General features: G+C 39.2%; 1 protein-coding gene across 1 annotated transcript; it reads right to left on the reverse strand.

The window, feature by feature from the left end:
* Positions 1-460: 460 nt before the first annotated feature.
* foxn1 (forkhead box N1) lies at positions 461-15,620 on the reverse strand. Its single transcript, XM_034605317.1, has 9 exons — positions 15,523-15,620; positions 7,709-7,829; positions 6,731-7,021; positions 6,431-6,526; positions 5,908-6,038; positions 5,713-5,809; positions 2,385-2,592; positions 1,752-2,192; positions 461-1,172 (listed from the first exon to the last, which is right to left on the reverse strand). The coding sequence occupies exons 2-9, from the start codon at positions 7,814-7,816 to the stop codon at positions 853-855; spliced, it is 1,692 nt and encodes a 563-aa protein (XP_034461208.1). The 5' UTR covers positions 7,817-7,829; positions 15,523-15,620; the 3' UTR covers positions 461-852.
* Between the last annotated feature and the right edge of the window lie 3,620 nt (positions 15,621-19,240).

Genomic DNA, 19,240 nt, shown 5'->3' on the forward strand with positions numbered 1-19,240 from the left:
TTGTCTCTGCTGCCATCTTCTGTAAGAACAGTCTTACTACACTGAGGACTGTCGACTTCTACAAGCGTTTTCCACCGATCCAATGACACTGGAGCCAGTAATGTCACATATAGTAAAATATACAACATACAATTTCACAGGTTTGTTTTTAATATAATATCATATTGAATTTATTTAATGAGAAGCTGTCTAATCAGAGACTGATTGTTGTGTTGACTGCTGGTTTGTCAGTTGATATCAAGGTGCTTTAGAAGAGGACGTCCTCATTTTAACATGTTGTGTGTTTGTGTTTTTAAACTCTCATATGGAACAACTAAACCCTGACAACAAATAAATCTGATATCAAGGAACTGATCAAAAATAAAGGGCAAACTATACAATTGACAATTATATTTAATTTGATAGGAACATTTATTTACAAATGACAACAAGACTATTAGTATTTTTTAAATGTCTTTAAAATCTAAAATAAGGAAACATTTTTATAACAATGTGACAATGAGGCTTATAAAAGGTAAATAAATAACTAAATTCACAAATAAATTTAACAATAACATATTCAATAAGGAACTTTATTACAATTATATTGTATATCATTTGCTAATTAACCATATATCATCTCTTGTAAATAAACAGAATGGGGGAAAGAATATTTTTGAAATTGAAAAAAATGTGTAATAAGAGATATTTTTGTGAATGCAAACAGTGAATATGTTTACATCATTTCCTCCACAGAGAATCTCGTGGGTTGAATAACCACCACACTAATACTTTGGCACAAAGCTGCTTGTTATAATTTTTCACATTCTGTTAAATATCAGTTTTCAGGGACAATGATCAGCCGTCAGGTCTTTACATTAAGGAGATGGACGTGGTGCAGGAGGTCAGATAACCAGCCATGTTCTCCACCCCTGAATAAGCCACAGGATGAAGTCCATTCAAACTGCCATGCTGCTCCAAGCTTCGTCCACCGCCGGCATCCTCGTCTTCATACCCGGCTTTATATCGACCCACAGCAGTCACCTGTGACGTCTGACCCACAGGCAGCATCACCTGCAGGCAGCCGGTCTGGATGTGGGGCTCCTGCAGGACAGGGGGGGTGGACAGCGATGCAGCGGTAACTTGTGGATCTGACACCAGGGTGTCCTCCCTCAACTCCTCCCAGAGGTTACCTGAAACCAAAGAGGGAACCTCAGGTGTGTTTTGGAAAGTATTAAAACAAAACAAAAAGACAAAAATGCTGAGTTCCCACAAATTAATTATTTCACTGTTGAAGGATAAAAGATAAATTAAATTTCATATTCCCAATTGAAATTATCTAAATTTCCTCATCCAAACATTTTTTTATCTTAAAACTGTTTCAGGGAGGAACTTCTACCTTGTGAGCAAGATTTCTATGGAACCCCTTGAGAAAATGTCTTCAAATTTGGTACAACTTTTCAGTTGGACTACTGGATGAACTGATTCGAATTTCGTGGGTTGAAGGTCAAACGTAAAGGTCATAGAGACCCTACAAATCACGCTTTTGTGAATACACCATCTCAGGAACACCTTGAGGGAATTTATTCAAGTTTGGTTCAAACATTCAATTGGACTCAAAGTAGAAATGATCAGCTTTTGGGGGTCAAATGTCAGATATGTAAGATTTTTAAGTGATCTTAAATCAGGCGACACAAACAGATACAGACTGTACCTGTGAGCTTTTATTCCCTGATAATGTCAATGTTTGGTTTTCTGTGACACTGTCATACCTTGCAGCTGCAGGTCAGTCAGACAGGTGTTAAACGTGTCAATGTCATAACTGGCATCTCCCTCCAACAGTAAGTCCTGCATACTCCTGGGGCCAACACTGTAATCAGCCTGCAGAGCAGAATTATAAACCGGTGGCATCTTTCCTGCTAGGAATGAGTTCAGGCCTCTAGCTGGAGGTTGCTGTCCACAGGGCGAGCACAGGGCAAATGAGTTGCCGGGGTGATCTGTGGTGGGGGGAATGTAGCGGGGCTGCTGTGGCAGAATATGGTTGTAATGTGGACGCCGCACAGGTTGGCAGGGCGGTCGGAGCTGGGCCGGGTTGCAAGAAGATGAGGAGGTGCTGTAAAATGGAGTCACTCTGGATAAGAGGGATGAGCTGGTGTAAGGAGGTAAAGATCTGAGCTTGTCTGGTCTCTCTCCCACAAGACGATCAAGGTCGTCTGCAGAGAAAAGTGAGGATCAAATCAAGTTTCAATTAGATTCAGTTTTAATCAAACATCTGTAAAGTGCTTTTTTTTTTCTTACACTGAGATGAATTCACAGTAAAAATCAATCTTTATCAAATTGAATTCTAAACTTTCATTTTCAGTTTCTTTAATGGATTTGCTGTTCAGTGTATTGAGGGGGTCCACCTGGCTTCGCCATGCTTCTGCGAACAGTGATGGGGTCTTTGCGTCGCCACTTGTGCAGTTCCTCCTGCATCTTCGCCACCTTCGCAGGATTGAGAGCCCACAGACAGCCTTTACGGGACGAGTTCCCATTTTTGTTCTCCACCTTCTCAAAGCACTTGTTCAGGGAGAGGTTGTGACGCACTGAGTTCTTCCAACCATCGGGAGCTGTCTGAACGACGGGGGAGGGGAAGGTTTTAATGCCGCAGATAAGGATGAAACAGGTTAAAGACATAGCTCTCAAGCTTTGGATGCCCAGATACTTCACTGAGGAACAGTAAGGAAGACAAACCAGTTGGCAACCAACGCACATCAATTAATGAGCAAGATTATGCAAAAAGTACTGTACGGATTACCACAAAACTTGGTGGAAGGATGTGGTATGGGTCAGGGAAGAATCTATTAAATTTTGGTTTGGATCCAGAGTAGGATCCCAATTTTTTTTGAGATAGGGCGTTTTTTTACATCTTCATATATTTTCTAGAGAATAATTCATGGCTCTTAAAGAAACTTATCACACACATTTAGAGAACTTATTGAATTCACGGGTATACAGTTCGGCCTTGGTGGAGGATATGCACTCTTTTGATTGGCATTCTAGTTTTCTATTAAAAATTTCAGAATAAATGTCACCCAGTATGTTCTCTCACTGATGAACTTGAACCTGTTATCCATTTGTCATGTTTTTCTCAAACATGGAAAAAATCTAAAATCTGATTTGACTAAATTATTACTCATCTAAACGTTTCAATCAAACCTTTAAAACCGTCAAATTTGTACTTAAATTATTAAAATCACTGTGATCATGTTTTATTTTCTTTGATGTAAATGTTAATCATTCTCTAATGATTGTTTAGGATTGATAAACAAAGAGTCCAGCCTTGTTGCAGCTTCACCCTTAATCTGACTCTGTTTCACTGACTGAGTCAAATCCGAGCACTGTTACAAACTGACAGAAACCAACACCATGCCCTCCCCTGAGGCAACATTAAAACATGTATTCATTTTCCTGCAATCTGCAATGATTTATGTGTGCGTGCCATAGCAAGTGTCCTCTGAACTGAACTGAACTGAACTCACACAAACTCTACAATATTCATAAAGTTATTTCAACGAATCTCAAAGCTTTTGCTAAATCCACCTGACTTTCCTCCAGTGAGTATCACTCTGTCATGTGTCAGGTGTATTCTATGGCTCTGCAGCCTGTGTTCAAGGTCACAGGCAGCTGTTTGGAATGCAGCCATCAATAAGGTACCTTCTTGAATAATAAATTGGTGGCAACTCTTTGAGCTCCTTCCAGACGTGAATATGAACAGATTTGATTTGTAGATATCTTGACTCCTTATCGAAATCTTCCGCGTTTGTGACGACTGAGGGTTCAAACCGAGGTCTGACACCGCAGGTGAATGCTTCACCACTATTAAATCACAGGTTTGTGGATTTATGACGAGTTTTAATATACCATCTTGACTAAATGAAATGATAAGAACTGTGGATATCAGGGTTACTGATCTGGTTTTAATGATAAGGCTTGTTTTTCTGAACTCGCCTACATACACTCACGTACAAACACATGCTGGTGATATTAAACAGACACAAAACAAGCTCTCCATCCCAATTCACATACCAGCCTCACGCCTTTACAGGCTTCTGTCCCGCTGGTCCAGAGCCACCCAGCTGCAGGTGCTGCACACTGCACAGTGCCATAAATCATTTCATGGGGGTAATTAATGTCAGCTACAACAGAGATGTGGTTTGAGAAAATCTTTCACTTACAGCAAAACACTGGGCAAACATGAACATCAGCCCTTCATCTACCAAACCAGAGAAACCACTGTTACAAACATGTGCAAACACATGCACAGACACAAGTTTGTGCAGCTATCCTTGTTCGGACTTTGCATTGAGTTCCATTCATTGAGTACAGCCTAACCAACACCCTTTCCTTAACCTTAACCATGACCAATTTTAACCTTAACATAATCACAATTCCCATCTTACCCCGAACCTTAACAATGGCCTCCAAAACTAAGATTTGCCTTATTAAGACAGTCTCCCCTGTGTCATTATAACTTCATGGTCCCCATGACGTCTGCTGGTCCTGACATGGTCAGTGTTTATATTGGAGGTAACAAAAACAAGTACACACACAGAGTTCCTCTTAAACAGCTACAAATTCAGTCAGTGTGAATGCTGCCCTCATGACACAGGGTAGACAGGCCTCAGATCAACCCATAACGGCAACTCAACACATGAAAGATAATATATTTAACCATGGCACCAGCTACAGCTCCGTGCTTACTGTGATCATACTGTAAACACGTGGGACACTTTGACCTTGGTAGCATTGCTTTAGGTGTGTTTGGTCTGTTCTGGGTTTTGTCTTAGCACAAATATGACAACTTGTATTTTGTTTGGAAGCCTTGAGTCTGATCTGATCTGTGTGAAGTATTTTAAGTTCACAAGTGATGGAGGTCATTATTATCACTGAAACAATTATTTCAGACTTGTGGTTACGGGGCTCTTTATTACCTCCACCATTCATGTGTGTTTGTTTGTCATTCAGCAGGATTTCTCAAACCAATTTCCATGCAATTTGGTGGAGGTGTGGTTCTTGACCCAAGGAATAACCCATTATGTTTTGGAGCAGATCAGAATAAATCGGTGAATTCAAGAATTTTTCTCTTTCTTTAATATGGTGAGATAGAGCCTTGACGGAGGTATACACTCTCTGAGTGCCTTTCTAGCATTTCTAGATTTAGTTTTTTCAACAAAAACTCATTTCAACCATGTTTGTGCCTGGTTTATGACTGTAATCAAAATGGTTAAAGAACAGTAACTTTTTCATTTGGAAACATAATTTTTGTGCTTCTGCATAAAAATGGGGGATTGCTTGGAAACAGGTAAATGAAAATAAGTAAACAGTGTTAAAACCAAATCGGAGCTCTAACATCTCCAGAGGAGAACTGACAATGCTATGACCAGATAACGTTTAAAGTCCAATAGGTTTGTGAGAGGTGCAACTACAGAGGAAACATGTTTGACAAACAGTGCAACAACAAGATGTAGTCAAGATAATCTCAGATAATCTCAGATTCAAATCTCAATGGGATTAGCCTAGTTTAATAATTATTCTAATAATACATAATAAGATATATTGAAATACTGGACAGATTTAGACAATATGAATGCCAAACTTTGTATTTTCAATTTCTGCTACTGAGTCTGAGATTCTTTTATTCTGTTAGATTCAGTGTGTGTGGTTAAAAAAAAAAAACACACGTTGTGGTACCTTGAAATATGGGAAGTGTTCCGTCATGAAGCTGTAGATCTCACTGACGGGCAGACTTCCTGTTTTACTACTCTTCAGAGCCATGAAGATCAGGATACTGCAGTGATAAAGGAGAATTTCTCTAATTAGCACTTTAATTGATGCTTTAATTGTTACAGAGTTAAATATATATATTGAAGTGTGATGCAGTTTTACCTATAAGAGTAGATGGGTTTAGGGAAGAGGGACTGAGTGATGCTCTCCTGATGAGATTGAGTGGAGAGACTTTGGAGAGAATATTTGGAGCTGTTGGGAGGCTCATTGTTAGAGTAGAGTCTGGACGAGACCTGTAGAGAACACACAAGCAGACACATACACACGCACACACATTCATATCATGACCAGAAAGCTGATAAAATACAGATATGTGGCTCAGATATTTCCTTGACATTTTCTTTCATTTGCTTTGATTGACTCATATATATTGATCTATAAACTGCCACAATAAAGCTTTAACTGAGTGTATGTTTATTATAATCAATAAAATCAACTATAATCAATTATAAAGATGCTTTTCTTACACCGCATCAACATCTGGCATTATCTTGTCTTTCATCAATTATTGTTATATTTTTAAATCGTGAAAGAAAACCCATGTACCTGCCACTTGAGTTATTGTTCATCACATACGTCCCATCTTCTGCAGCAGCCAAGTGTGCACGTATGATCGCTCACTCACCTGTGGTAGAGGCCTAGATGAGCTGTAAGATGGGTAACTCTGAGACAGGAAGCAGGAGGGCTCCACTGGTACAGCTGGTAGCTCTGGGTACGAACTCTGCAAGTAAGAGAAAATAAAAGTGAAACTGTGTGTGCAAGCGTGTGTCTGGGTAACTATGTCCTTTCATGTGAGGAACAAAGTGTATTGCATCTTAAACGCATCTCTGATTAGTCATTGTTTCTTTCCATTGTTAGACTTTGTAGAAGTCACCGTCCTTGGATTCTATATAACAGGTGAGTTGTAGCACATAAGACCAGGAACCTGAATGCTGCTGTTGTATTGGTCCCAGGGTGGTGGTGGCCCCTCGCTGCTGGACCCCGGTGAACTTGGGTCTGGACTGAACCCCTCCTGCAGACAGCTGAAGGAAGAAGAGCACTGCTGGAGGCAACTTGCGGCCGTCGCTGCTCCATCTCCGTACTGTCTGCGGTATGGGTGGAATCGGTCGGAATCGACGGGACCTCTGCCAACTGCTGACCCTGATCCTGAACCCATGGTGCCATCAGCGCTGTGCCTCCTGTTCACAGCTGCGGTCCTCAGGGTGAAGGCGTCCTGCTGAGTGAAGCAGACGTCCCTGACCTTAGTAATCTGTGGTGTGATCATTAACATGGGCGATACAGATTATATTAATTTTATATAAAACTGAACTCAACCATAAAAACTGAGTTTTGTTATTCTTGTCTTCCCCCCTTTTGAAACAAATACATAAAGATGCTTTCTATTACAAGCAAACGTCTGTCATATACACAGAATATTGTTTTCACATGAATTAAACACATGCAATATAACACGTTAATTATTAAGCTCCGGAGGTGTTGGTGGGCAGATGAACAAGGCCATTTGTTTTAACTCTTTATTCTAAGCTCAGCACCTGCAGGTTGTAGTTTTATATTTACTATATTTAATACTTAAAACTCACAAAAGCGAACAATGTTTCCCAAAAATGTTAACTATTATTAAGAGTCGTTTTTTTTAAATAATGAATACAATTGTATTTCATTTGCCTCAAAAAAATGTATCCTTATAAATGGCAGGTGAGAATATTGGATCTTGGAAAGCAAAGACTGTTTCTCAATGAATATTCAACACAACTCACAAGTAACTTCCATTTTTAAAACATGCATTTCAAACAGCAGCTACACTTGACTCAAACCCCAGTCAGCTGTGATTTTCTGTTTACACTTTACACCAAAGAAGTTTTTTGGGGTTAAAACCAGAGTAGAGCCTGAGGCAGCTCAGTACCTGTGATTCTGCCATCTGCTGGCAGGACGTCCCACAGGGCTCACAGGTGTGTAGTATTGCCTGAGGGGTTGATGTTTGAGACCTGCTACACGTCGACAAGTCTGACATTCTGCACCAAAATCTGCACCCGAGAAGAGATAAAAACAACAGGCTCAGTTTGAGAAAAATGTATCTAAATAACGTATTTTCCATATTTGCGGTGTGTGAGTGGTCCTATTGTGATGATGTGGTGTTTTTTCAAGCAGATGATGCGTCTTGTTACTGACTGATCCAACAGGGGTCTGAATAGAATATGCTTCATCATGAAAGAGGCTGTGAGCTGCATCAATTTAAATAAAAGGTCACAAGAATGTTGAAGCAATGGTATGGGAAATGTGCTTTTTCATACGATAATTAAGAATCTAAGTTAGCTTAGCATAGCACAAACATTGAAAACACATTAAAAACATTGAGCAATGGTGATAAAACCCACCCTTCTAAAAAACATAAAAAACGTATTAATTAATATATTACATGTTGTTTGTTTGATTCATACACAGTGTATAAAGATGGCCGACATGACTGCTCCACAAAAGTGAAGCCAAAGTGTCTCGATCCCCTAAGTGTCTTATCCTTTAATTCTCACTTAAAACAAATTTCTAGGACAGCCTTTTTTCACTTGCGTAATATCTCCAAAATCAGACATGTCCTTTCTCAAAAGGATGCAGAAAAACTAATCCACGCCTTTGTTACATCCAGACTGGATTATTGTAATTCCTTATTATCAGGCTCCAGCAGTAAGTCGTTAAAGACTCTGCAGCTTGTCCAAAATGCCGCAGCACGTGTCCTGACAAGAACCAAGAAAAGAGAGCACATTTCTCCAGTATTAGCTTCGCTACACTGGCTTCCGGTTAAATCTAGAATAGAATTTAAAATTCTCCTCCTCACCTTCAAGGCCCTTAACAATATGGCACCATTATATCTTAAAGAGCTGTTAGTACCTTATCAACCCACTAGAGCACTGCGCTCCCAGAATTCAGGCTTACTTGTCGTCCCTAAAGTCTCTAAAAGTAGAGTAGGAGCCAGAGCTTTCAGCTATCAAGCTCCTCTCCTGTGGAATCATCTCCCACTTTCAGTTCGGGAGGCAGACACCATCTGTACGTTTAAGAGTAGGCTTAAAACCTTCCTTTTTGATAAAGCTTATAGTTAGAGCTGGTCCAGGCTTGTCCTAGACCTGCTCTTAGTTAGGCTGCTATAGGTTTAGAAGGTCGGGGGACACATGACACACGGAGCTTCTCTTTCCAGCTTCTCCTTCCTCTTCTCAATCTTTATCACATCAAAGTAATTCATATCCCATCAATACATGTTACTGACTTGACTTCTTCCCCGGAGTCCCTTTGCCTTATTGTCCGCAGACCCAGGGCCGCGGCTGTGGCCACATCATGGATTAGGATCTGTGGATCACGTATCAGAGGTCGTAATGGTGGATCCAGTATGGCGGATTCTGCATCGTGCTGGCTGATCGTGATAACAAAGGCAGATCCTTTATCGTGTTGGCATCAGATACTGGTAGTGGACCACGACCGAGGTGGCAGCTGATGATGGATCCTAATGGCGGCAGTGGACAATAACTGTGGACTATAGTGGCATCCGATCTTGATGGTGGATCATGATCTTGCTGGCTGCTGACCATGGACTATGATTGCAGCAGGACTGCTCGATACATAGTATTTCTCCTCAGACACTTGACCATTAATGACATTAATCCACCAATTCACTGACCTTCAGTTATACTTCAAAATGTTTACCCTAATCAATGCTGCTAAAACCTTTATCTTGATGTTCTCCTTTACACTTGACATCCATTGCACTTCTGTCCGTCCTGGGAGAGGGATCCCTCACATGTGGCTCTCTCTGAGGTTTCTACGTTCTTTTTTCCCTGTTAAAAGGGTTTTTAAGTAGTTTTTCCTTACTCTTGTTGAGGGTTAAGGGCAGAGGATGTCACACCATGTTAAAGCCCTATGAGACAAATTGTGATTTGTGAATATGGGCTATACAAATAAAATTTGATTGATTGATTGATTGAAACCCTGCTTCCTCCATGTTAGCAGATGGGAGTACATGTCAAATTAATGTTTTCCTAATTATGTTTTCTGTCATTTAGGGTAGTTCTTGTCACAATAATGTTCGTAAGTGCTATGTTTGGTTTTAATTAGTTATTTGATGCTATAAGAAGAGGGCGAAACATCATGATTGGCAGCTATGACTGACTCTTGATCGCGTATATTAGCAGGACCTTGTCACCATGGCTCCATCCCCCGATAGGTACTCCACAGTCTCCAAATTACATCAATGGCAGCCTTCATATCCAGGATATTTTACTGTCATTTCTGGACTGTGGAAGAGGGTGGAGATACGTTGTCAGTCTATGATTGAATTCATATAAAAACCAAAGATAGGAAATAAGAGTTTTACTGGGGGTTATAATGATTTCTTAAACGGATGTGTTGAGAAGAGCTGTCAAAAAGTTCCTCTCAACTCTTTATATTGTGTTTTTGATTTATACTTCTGTTGCCACATAACAGGAAGCAAAGGTATTGAGACGGAGTCACTGATCCTTTGAGATCTAAATCTCTGACAGTGTAAAAGCTGGCGTGGGAACAGGAGATCATTTTTCTGTACTAACTCCACCATTTGACGTACAGTACATGGGACAGGGGTTTATCTGGAGTGTGAAGAAGTGTTATCTGATCCAAGAGGAGGTGAGAGACACGTGGCACAGGCTCCATTAAAGGTAACCTCAACCCCCAACATACAGCAAGCTCATTAAAACTGCCAACAAACCGTGGCTGTTGGGTCACACAAAGCCAGATAAAGCTGAGGCAGACAAACCTCGTCTGTGATGTGTGTGCATAGGTGAGAGAGAGAGAGAGAGAGAGAGAGTGTGTGTGTGTGTGTGTGTGTGTGTGTGTGTGTGTGTGTGTGTGTGTGTGTGTGTGTGTGTGTGTGTGTGTGTGTGTGTGTGTGTGTGTACAGATTTAGCCCCAGGTTGTTTGTGTCTCATGTTTGAACATTAGATTTTAAGTAACATAGCATAGCATCTGATATTCTAACAATGAATTACCTCCAGTTAACTCCATTCATCTAACAACACGTCTAACCATTGAGATGAAATAACACATCATCCAAACACATGTTTCTGCCTTTTTATATACAGTCTATGGTTCCTGCTCAATTTTTAAACATGAACCATGTTTCGTTCCAATATTTCATACAAATAACATGTTAATTATTTTTGATTGTGTTTTACAAATAGAGCAGGGATACCCTGGACCTGAAACTTTGTTAAAAAAACATTTGGGCATTTATTTTTTAAAATAATTGGATGCATACAGCTTCATGAAAAATATCAACTGTTTCATTTATCAGCAATTTCAAGACAGAAACATCACAGTTTGTGTATCTAACATTCATTCTGGTTTATAAAAAGTTTAAACCTGACCTGACTTAAAATGATAGGTTTCTGTGAATCCTGTTAAAAACTCACAATAACCTGGTTGCATAAGTGTGCCCAAACTGAGACTTTGTTGAAGCACCTTTTGATTTTTGTCACAGCACTTTTTGTTGGGATTCCATCAGTTTGGCATGAACTGAAATATGTGAGGACATCTCCTGTGCACTGCCCTCTTCATGTCGCCCCACAGATTTTCAACTGGGTTCAAGTCTGAGCACGGGTTGAGCCATTAAAAAACTTTGATCATCTTTTGGTGATGATTCATATTTCGAGTTAGATTCAGGGTTACTGTCATATTGAAAAGTGGAGATCATCTTTACCTTGAGTTTTCTAACGGTTTTACACCAAAGTCGACTGGTGTTTCGAGATATTCATGATTCCCTTCGCCTCCTCAGTTCCAGCTGAAGACAAGCAGGCACCAAAAGAAGATGCTGCCACTGCCATGCTTCACTGTGAGTTTGGTGTTTGTACAGTGATTTGCTGTGTTGTTTTTGTGTTACATTTGTGCTTTTTTTCCTTGACAATATTCTTCTGTGTTGCCTACTGACTGCAGGACTTCCCTTCCTACCCCACAGCCCAGGTTACCTGTGTGAAGAATAAATGAGATTGTTGTCACATGTAGGGATCATCCTGTACTTGCCAGAAATTCCTGCAGCTCCTTCAAAGTAGCTGTCGGCCTTTTGGCAGCTGCCATTATCAGTTTTCACCTTTTCTTTTTTATCAATTTTCTGAGGAACATCCTGTTCTTATGTCACTACTGAACCATATTCTGTTCACATGTAAATCTGGTCTTTAGTCTGTTCTTCAGTGGTATATCCAGTGCCCTGCACCTCTCACCTGATCGATACCTTTCAACAACGAGATCCCTTTCATGCGTGGAAACCTCTTCACGAATATTTGGACGCAACTAAAAGGTTGAATGTGATTGGTTGATTCTGAGCACAACCACATCCCTAATTATGAGAAGTCTAAAGGATATTTTCGCTTCTATAAATCTTTGCATCTCTAAGTAGTTTTATGGAGTGTGTTGACTTGTTACTCACACGTCACTAACTGACAGCTTGGTGCACTGTCTGTCTGATAGTATTCATAGGCACTTACGAGAGAACCAAGGTTGTGAATATGCTTAGCTCAGCCTGTGTTTGAAGGGGTTAACACCCAAAACAAACAGCTCAAGTCTCAGATAAACGTGTAGAACAGACATACACTGTGGTTAGATGTTTTCAGATTCAATACCCAATATAAAAGAGAATAACCTGACTCAGACATGTGTTTAGTATGAAGTACTGCTCATTTATCTTCTCCTTGATAGATCAAGCTTAACTATTTCCTTTTAAGACATCCTGCTACTTCAAAACCTTCTTCTATTTGCTCACAAGATTTACATCACAAGAGGGTGTGCACACTTTAGATCAATCAGGTTATTGTACTTTTTCTATTGTTTCAGTTGAATTTTCACTTAAATTTTACAGGTTAAAGGTGGAATGTTAAAACCTTCAATTTGAATAGGGGCGTTTGGACTATTCATATCCCCTAATGCTGCACAGTATAAGCAGCAGACGACATAAGCTCATTACAGCTCTCTCAGTGATTTCAGTCTATTCAATCAACTTTGTCCATTGTATAAAAAAGATCAAAAAAGTTTTTAACTTAAGAAGATCAAAGTGTCAACATGACAGTGTTGTGTAGCTGTTAAGTGTTTATAGTTTACAGTGTCTGGTCTCATCTTCATGGCTTAGATCTAATAACTGATAACTTACAAAGAGGCCAAAAGAAAAACAGTTGAGGTTTACATATCGCAATACAGTATCACAAATCTTCCTGACACGTAGCGTTTATATCAATGAATAGGTAATTATATATGAATGAGTCACATGTTACATGTAGTGGGGCAAGTTTTTTTTTTTATTGTGGGGATTAAAAACTTAAAACTAACTGTGTTAAACTTTCATTGAATTATTTAAAATCTGACATCACCTATAAATATTGTCAGGAAATGATTTAGATCAACAGACATTTGCTATCATGTGTGATAAAATCGGTAAATCTGATTCCTGTTTTTTAATTCAGCTTTAACATGAACTGCGTCGGAATTGTTTCAAATCAGGGAACCCTCATGGTCAATGATTGTTTTTCTTTTTGAATGCTGTTGTTGTTGTTGTCAGAGTTTATTTATAATGTGAACCAATAACCATATTATTTCATTAATTTATCAAATAACCATAGAGCAATTATTAAGCCGTAATACTTAAAGTGTTAAAAGGTGTGAAAAATATGTTTTCACTCCTTCTGAAAAGTATCAAACAAATATAAAATTAGCACAGTTGGGAATGAGCATATCTATATTGTGGATCTAAATTCATATTGTTTTAAAAGGCACACTCATTCAGGGGACTTTTTACCCTTGCTTAATTACATGCATTGTTGTGGTGTAAAAATTTAAATCCAGGGAATTAGACTTTCAATTTAAAACATAATTCTAATTGGTAGTATTTCCCAATTAGCAGTAATTACCAGTACTATTGTGTCACTACCATAATACTGGTAATCACTACTATTTACCAGTCAATTCAACCAATTTGTGGTCATTTGAAATTTGTTTCATGAATGATTATTCATATTTTTAAAAAAGTGTAGGGTTCCCTTTAAGTTAACATACACATGAAAATAATAAAATGACAGTGCACATTTACAGCATATATTTAGCATATATAATACACTAAAGATGTTTTTCAAACCATGTCCTAAAATCTATTTTATATTTATTTTTATAATTTCTTGACCGTATGAGTACAGCTCTAAAGTTATTAATACAAATAACATCAACACATAAGTTTGAACTTGTTTGTATATCTGTTAATGTTCTAAACTTTCTTTGAATTAGTTCTACAAGGTGGGAGTTTGACGTGGCCATAATTGGAGACTGACTCACACAAGGTCAACCACTGCGGCTGATAGAACCAGAGGGAACAGACATATCGAAATGTTTATTTTGGTTAATGAGCGTATCCCTCTGGATCTGAGCTTTTCCAATGAACTGAAATGCACCAGTTATATTGTGAAGTACTTTAAAGGCTGTGTGAAAATGTCTCTCTTTCAATCACTGTATTTTATGGAGATTCAGAACATCATAAAATTTGTGGAGATTTAAAATTATTTATAATTATTAAGTTATCCTCTGGTTGTAAGTCTTGTTTGTATTTAATGATGATTCTACATACGTTTTAGTTTATTTGACCACTAGTTTCATTTTCAGACCAATCAATTTCCATTCCCAGTTAGTAAAAAGTATTTTGATTAGAAATAATGAGTTTAGTGTATGAGGTGCTGAGAGTTCACCGAACTCATTAAATTAATCAGACTTCCCAGTGTTCAGGGTGAACATTTTCCGGAGACCACACGGATTGTGGTCTGATGAGAAGTTGCTTTTACATCTTCAAACTATGTTAAATTAACTCGTGTTTTTTTCTTCATATTAATAAATACAGTGATGACTATAATGGAGGCTGGTATATAGAACTGACTTTTAAAATTTGTCATAAGTTTTCTCAATTTGTTTAATCAATTTCAATCAACTTGACTCAGTTGGCTTTTCAAAATAGGACATTATATGTTTTATAGGAATACAATTATTTAAAGTCTTATTTAGTAGTTTACAGTAGTATATAAGCACATTGCACCCTTATTTCATATAAAACATGTTAACAACTAAAGTTCAACTTAAAAAAAAGCCATATTGAAAGAAGAGAAAAGTGAATTCTTCTCACTTAATGTCCTGAGTTGGTTTAACATAAATTGACCAGAAGTTGTCAAAACTCAAATCATGCTCAAAAATAAAGGGAGCAGCTTCTGAATATTTGAGAACGGTATGTGATGCTGAAAATATAATACTGGAGATAAAAGCTTGATAAAAGATAATAGATTACTTCTAAGTTCATTTAATTTCTAAACGGATTTTATTTGTACAAAGTGTAGAGCTGATCAGAGTCTGTCATTAGTGACAATAAGTGTCATAATCCCAGCCCCATGTTTCCCACCACAAGCTCGGTTTTACGAAAATGTTAATGAAGTTGCTAATTATCTTTTATGTCTTCAATTATCAGGAGATAAGAACAGCGGTTTATGCTCACTTTAGCATAACTATATACTGACAGTGACATGAGAAGGCTGCCACTCAAACATTCTCAGAGGTGAACCAGCTGTCAGCTCCTGCAGCAGTGCCAACAGCTTCAGAACGGAACAGTACACTGCTGCATGAGTCAAAAAGTTTAAATCATATAGTCAAGTTTATATCAGAGCACAACCAGCTAAATGAACTCACCTAACCTTTGACTCTGCCCTCTCTCTCTTATTGTGGGTTTGTAGTTTCAGCTTGTCACCTCTGTCCACATCTTCAGCTCGTGGACGTGTGCTCTTCAAGCCTCCCTCGCCCTGACAGTGAGCCACTTCGATTAGATTGACTGTCTAAATATGTACAAAGCTGGTTGATGGGCTGGATTCACATTTTGGCAGGTCGGCATATCATCCTAATTCTGTGTGTGTGTGTGTGTGTGTGTGTGTGTGTGTGTGTGTGTGTGTGTGTGTGTGAGTGTGTGTGTGTGTGTGTGGCACTCGTCCAGGCTAGCCCAGCAATAAGATATACAGAAAGAAAAACCTGTTCCAGCAGGTTCCAAAAAAGATCTGCCGGTGCAGTCAGTGGCAGCTGGCAGCACTCCCTTCCTTTCCCTTCCTCCTTCCATCACTCTTTCTTTGCCTCACTGAATGGTTACTTGTCTGAGTGGGATATAAGATACACTACTGATTACAGCCCGTGGCAGAGAGCGAGTGGGCACCGTGCCCTAGTTTCTGAGCTCGCCCATGGCAGTGGCGGTCTCAAATGTGATCTAGTCCCACTTAACTGATGCACATTCAAACAAACATGTGCACATGTAAACACAGACAGGAGTATGTGAGCATTTGGAGCATGCAAAAATGCACCATTTACACTAAAGCACACTAACACTGCTGAAGAGAAGCTGGAGTTAATGTCACAATTGATGGACGTACCTATCATCAGGTTGCTGTGGTCTGCAGGCCGTGAAGTAAACTATCATCTCAGAACCATCAGGTAGGTCCTACACATGTTTTAGGAGGATCCACGGCAATGCCTCTCAATGAATTTCTTCTTTCTTGATAAATTCAAACTTGCATTCTTCTCTGAAACGTTCACAGCCAAGGTTTGAAGCTCGAAAGGCAGAGAAATAAGAGGCAAGCGAGAGAGGGAGAGGGAGTAGAGGTATGTCAATACAGGTAGATTCCTATCCTATCCTCCCGATGAACCAGAAAAACATCAGAACCCTTCGCTCGTAGCTATACCTTGAACAAACCCTGTCCTCAGTGAGAGGGCGAGGCAGAATGACAGAGAGACGGAGGATTAATTACAGATTGAATAAACTCTTGTGTTACAGTGCAAGGCCTCTGCAGAGCGAGGCTCCTGCCGAAGGCTTTTTCTGCCAAAGACGGAGTTCTTGAGGAGGGTGTAATGTGGGAAGAGATTCCAGGGGGCACTTAGGTGAAAGTCTCATTGTCTTCTGGGAAATAATTGCTCCAATGCTCGTGCATTCTCAGTTGCAATATCATGTTGTGCAGCGCTTGAACATGTTATGAAACCTTTTATAATTCATAAGTAGTGACGGTGAGTTTACAGTCAGTGTTAACTGTAACATAGATGAATCTTAATTTGAGAAACTGGCCTTGTAATGTATTTTTGAGACACCACAGTAAAAACACGCTGACAGTTTGTCAGTTGATGATGTTATTATGATGACTCACACATATCTGAGCACGCACTTTGTATTCTGACATATGCAAATTAGCAGAGTGATCTAGACATGTTGACTTGTGCACGCAGTTGTTTTGATGCATCTACGAGTATCTTTTTCTATAGACTAAATTCAAAATTAACAGCGGTGACTCTAAATTGTCCGTAGGTGAGAATGTAAGTGTGAATGGTTGTTTGTCTCTGTATGTTTGTCCTGTGATACGCTGGTGAGCTGTCCAGGGTGATCCCCCTAACCCTCCTGCAACCCTTAGAGCATAAGCAGTATAAATAAGGGATGGATGGATTTTCAGCAATCAAAGTAATCAATAAATTGTAATGGCAATGCTGATCTACCAGTCAGTCCACCCCTTTTCCCCAAATCACATGAGTGCAATTATGATGTTGCGGAAACCATGATGTGATGTTCTCTGTGCCGATAACCAAATCCACCGTTTGCTTTGTGTCCATTAAGGTGAATTAAATTGAACTGTATTGACATATGAGGAGGACAAATTTGCTGCCTTCCTTCTGACCTTCCCCTGCAGACACTCCACCTCTCACCAGCCACTGTCACCTGGAATTGGCTCCAACCGCCCTGTGACCATCAAAGGATAAGCGGTGTAGATGTATTGATTTTCTCTATGAAAATTATTCATAAAGCAATGGATGGGTGTAAGATCCAATTCCATATTTCATGTTATTAAAAAGACTGATTTATGAATGTCTTTTCAAAACTCTGAGGAAAACACACCTCTGTCCCTGAGGCAGTGAGAGGCTGAGATTTATCACTTCATACCTCACTGTTTGGCTCAGAGTGAGGTAGCCTATGTCTTGGCAATAAACAGAGAAATATGTCTGTCTCTCTGTCCATCATCTCTGTCTTGACTTCTCTTTCAACCGCTCATCCAGTCAACTCCAAACTCTGTGGTTGGGTGTTAACTTTAATGATCCATTTGATCAGTGAAGGAGAGAAAGGAATAAAGGTGACATTGTCTGGCCAGATGGGAGGCAACCAATGTGTGTGCCCATGTGGTGTGAGATCTAACCATTCAGCCATAAGCATGCCTAGGTAGGTGTGTTTCTGAGGAACTACACCAGTGCAGTGTTGACTGTGAAGATGAGACCATAACTGTCCATCTCTCTTTAATTGCACCTATAGGGGGAAATTATCAAGGCCGAGAAAGTTCAACACACGTAAGAACACGCACTCAATAATACAAAACACAGCAAATTAAGAAAACATCTTCATCCGCACACGTGCTACAAACACAACACACATACACAACACCAGCAAGAAGACAAAGCACTGCAGATACACACACACAAAGTAGTTTTGATTTACAACAGTCCAAAGTGTGGTTAATAACGACATTAGACACACAATTATACAACAAAAAACACAACTGAAAAAGACAAAAAACACAAAATACTGAATTTATCAACTCTTCTGTTTTGTTTTGGGGTTTCACATCTAAGGGCCACCTCGATAGAATTATAAGAAACCTTCCAAGCAGCAAATACACACATTTGAAAAGCAGGAACCAGCTCATGTTTGACATTTCTGCCTGATCAATGACTTTTGCTTTGATCAATTATCAAGAACTGTCATTATAACTGTCGGTGGGATTGCTGCCGTGTTCACAGAGCAACATTTTGATTGACGAACGCATTATTTACAACCATAGGATGTCATTAGAATCTTTAGTATTTTAAACCTTTGGTCACAGTCTAACTAATCCCCTCAAAGGACAAACAAATCAAAACAGGCTGCATCACAGGAACATACCAAACAATCAAAGTACTGTCTACTAGTACTGTATACAGACATTACTTTTTCCTGTCTCAGGGATATGTCATCCCATGTAACTGTTTTCAGGGTGATATATTCACAATACCCAGTTACTCAATTGATTCAGGTCCCTTGTTTAAAATACTTTCAGAAATATAGGTACAGTTCAAGTGGTATAGCTTTCCAGAGAGTACGATAATTACAGATGCATCACATTGATTCAAATCTTAATACTTCTTACACAAGGTCCTTAAATAAGACCAATTACTGACAATCCCAATGAGGTTTTGAGCTGAAAATATACTGCTGCATCATAACATTACAAGTGGGACACTTACAAATACAGAAAAATACAGTAGTCAAAAGTAAAACAGTAGATGTCTTACCTCTGATAGCAGACGTCCAACACACTTCCATCAACCTCCATCACTGTGAGAACCAATTTACCAA

Source organism: Hippoglossus hippoglossus, chromosome 13, assembly GCF_009819705.1.
Source record: "Hippoglossus hippoglossus isolate fHipHip1 chromosome 13, fHipHip1.pri, whole genome shotgun sequence".
NCBI lineage: Eukaryota > Metazoa > Chordata > Actinopteri > Pleuronectiformes > Pleuronectidae > Hippoglossus > Hippoglossus hippoglossus.

Bases quoted from the DNA above. Each gene is read 5' to 3' on its own strand.
- foxn1 (XM_034605317.1), bottom strand. From the start codon at position 7,816: ATGTCAGACTTGTCGACGTGTAGCAGGTCTCAAACATCAACCCCTCAG. The intron at 6,527-6,730 runs GTTCCTGGTCTT...TCTTACTTGCAG, and splicing joins AATACAACAGCAGCATTCAG to AGTTCGTACCCAGAGCTACC. The intron at 5,810-5,907 runs GTAAAACTGCAT...TTATCACTGCAG, and splicing joins AAACCCATCTACTCTTATAG to TATCCTGATCTTCATGGCTC.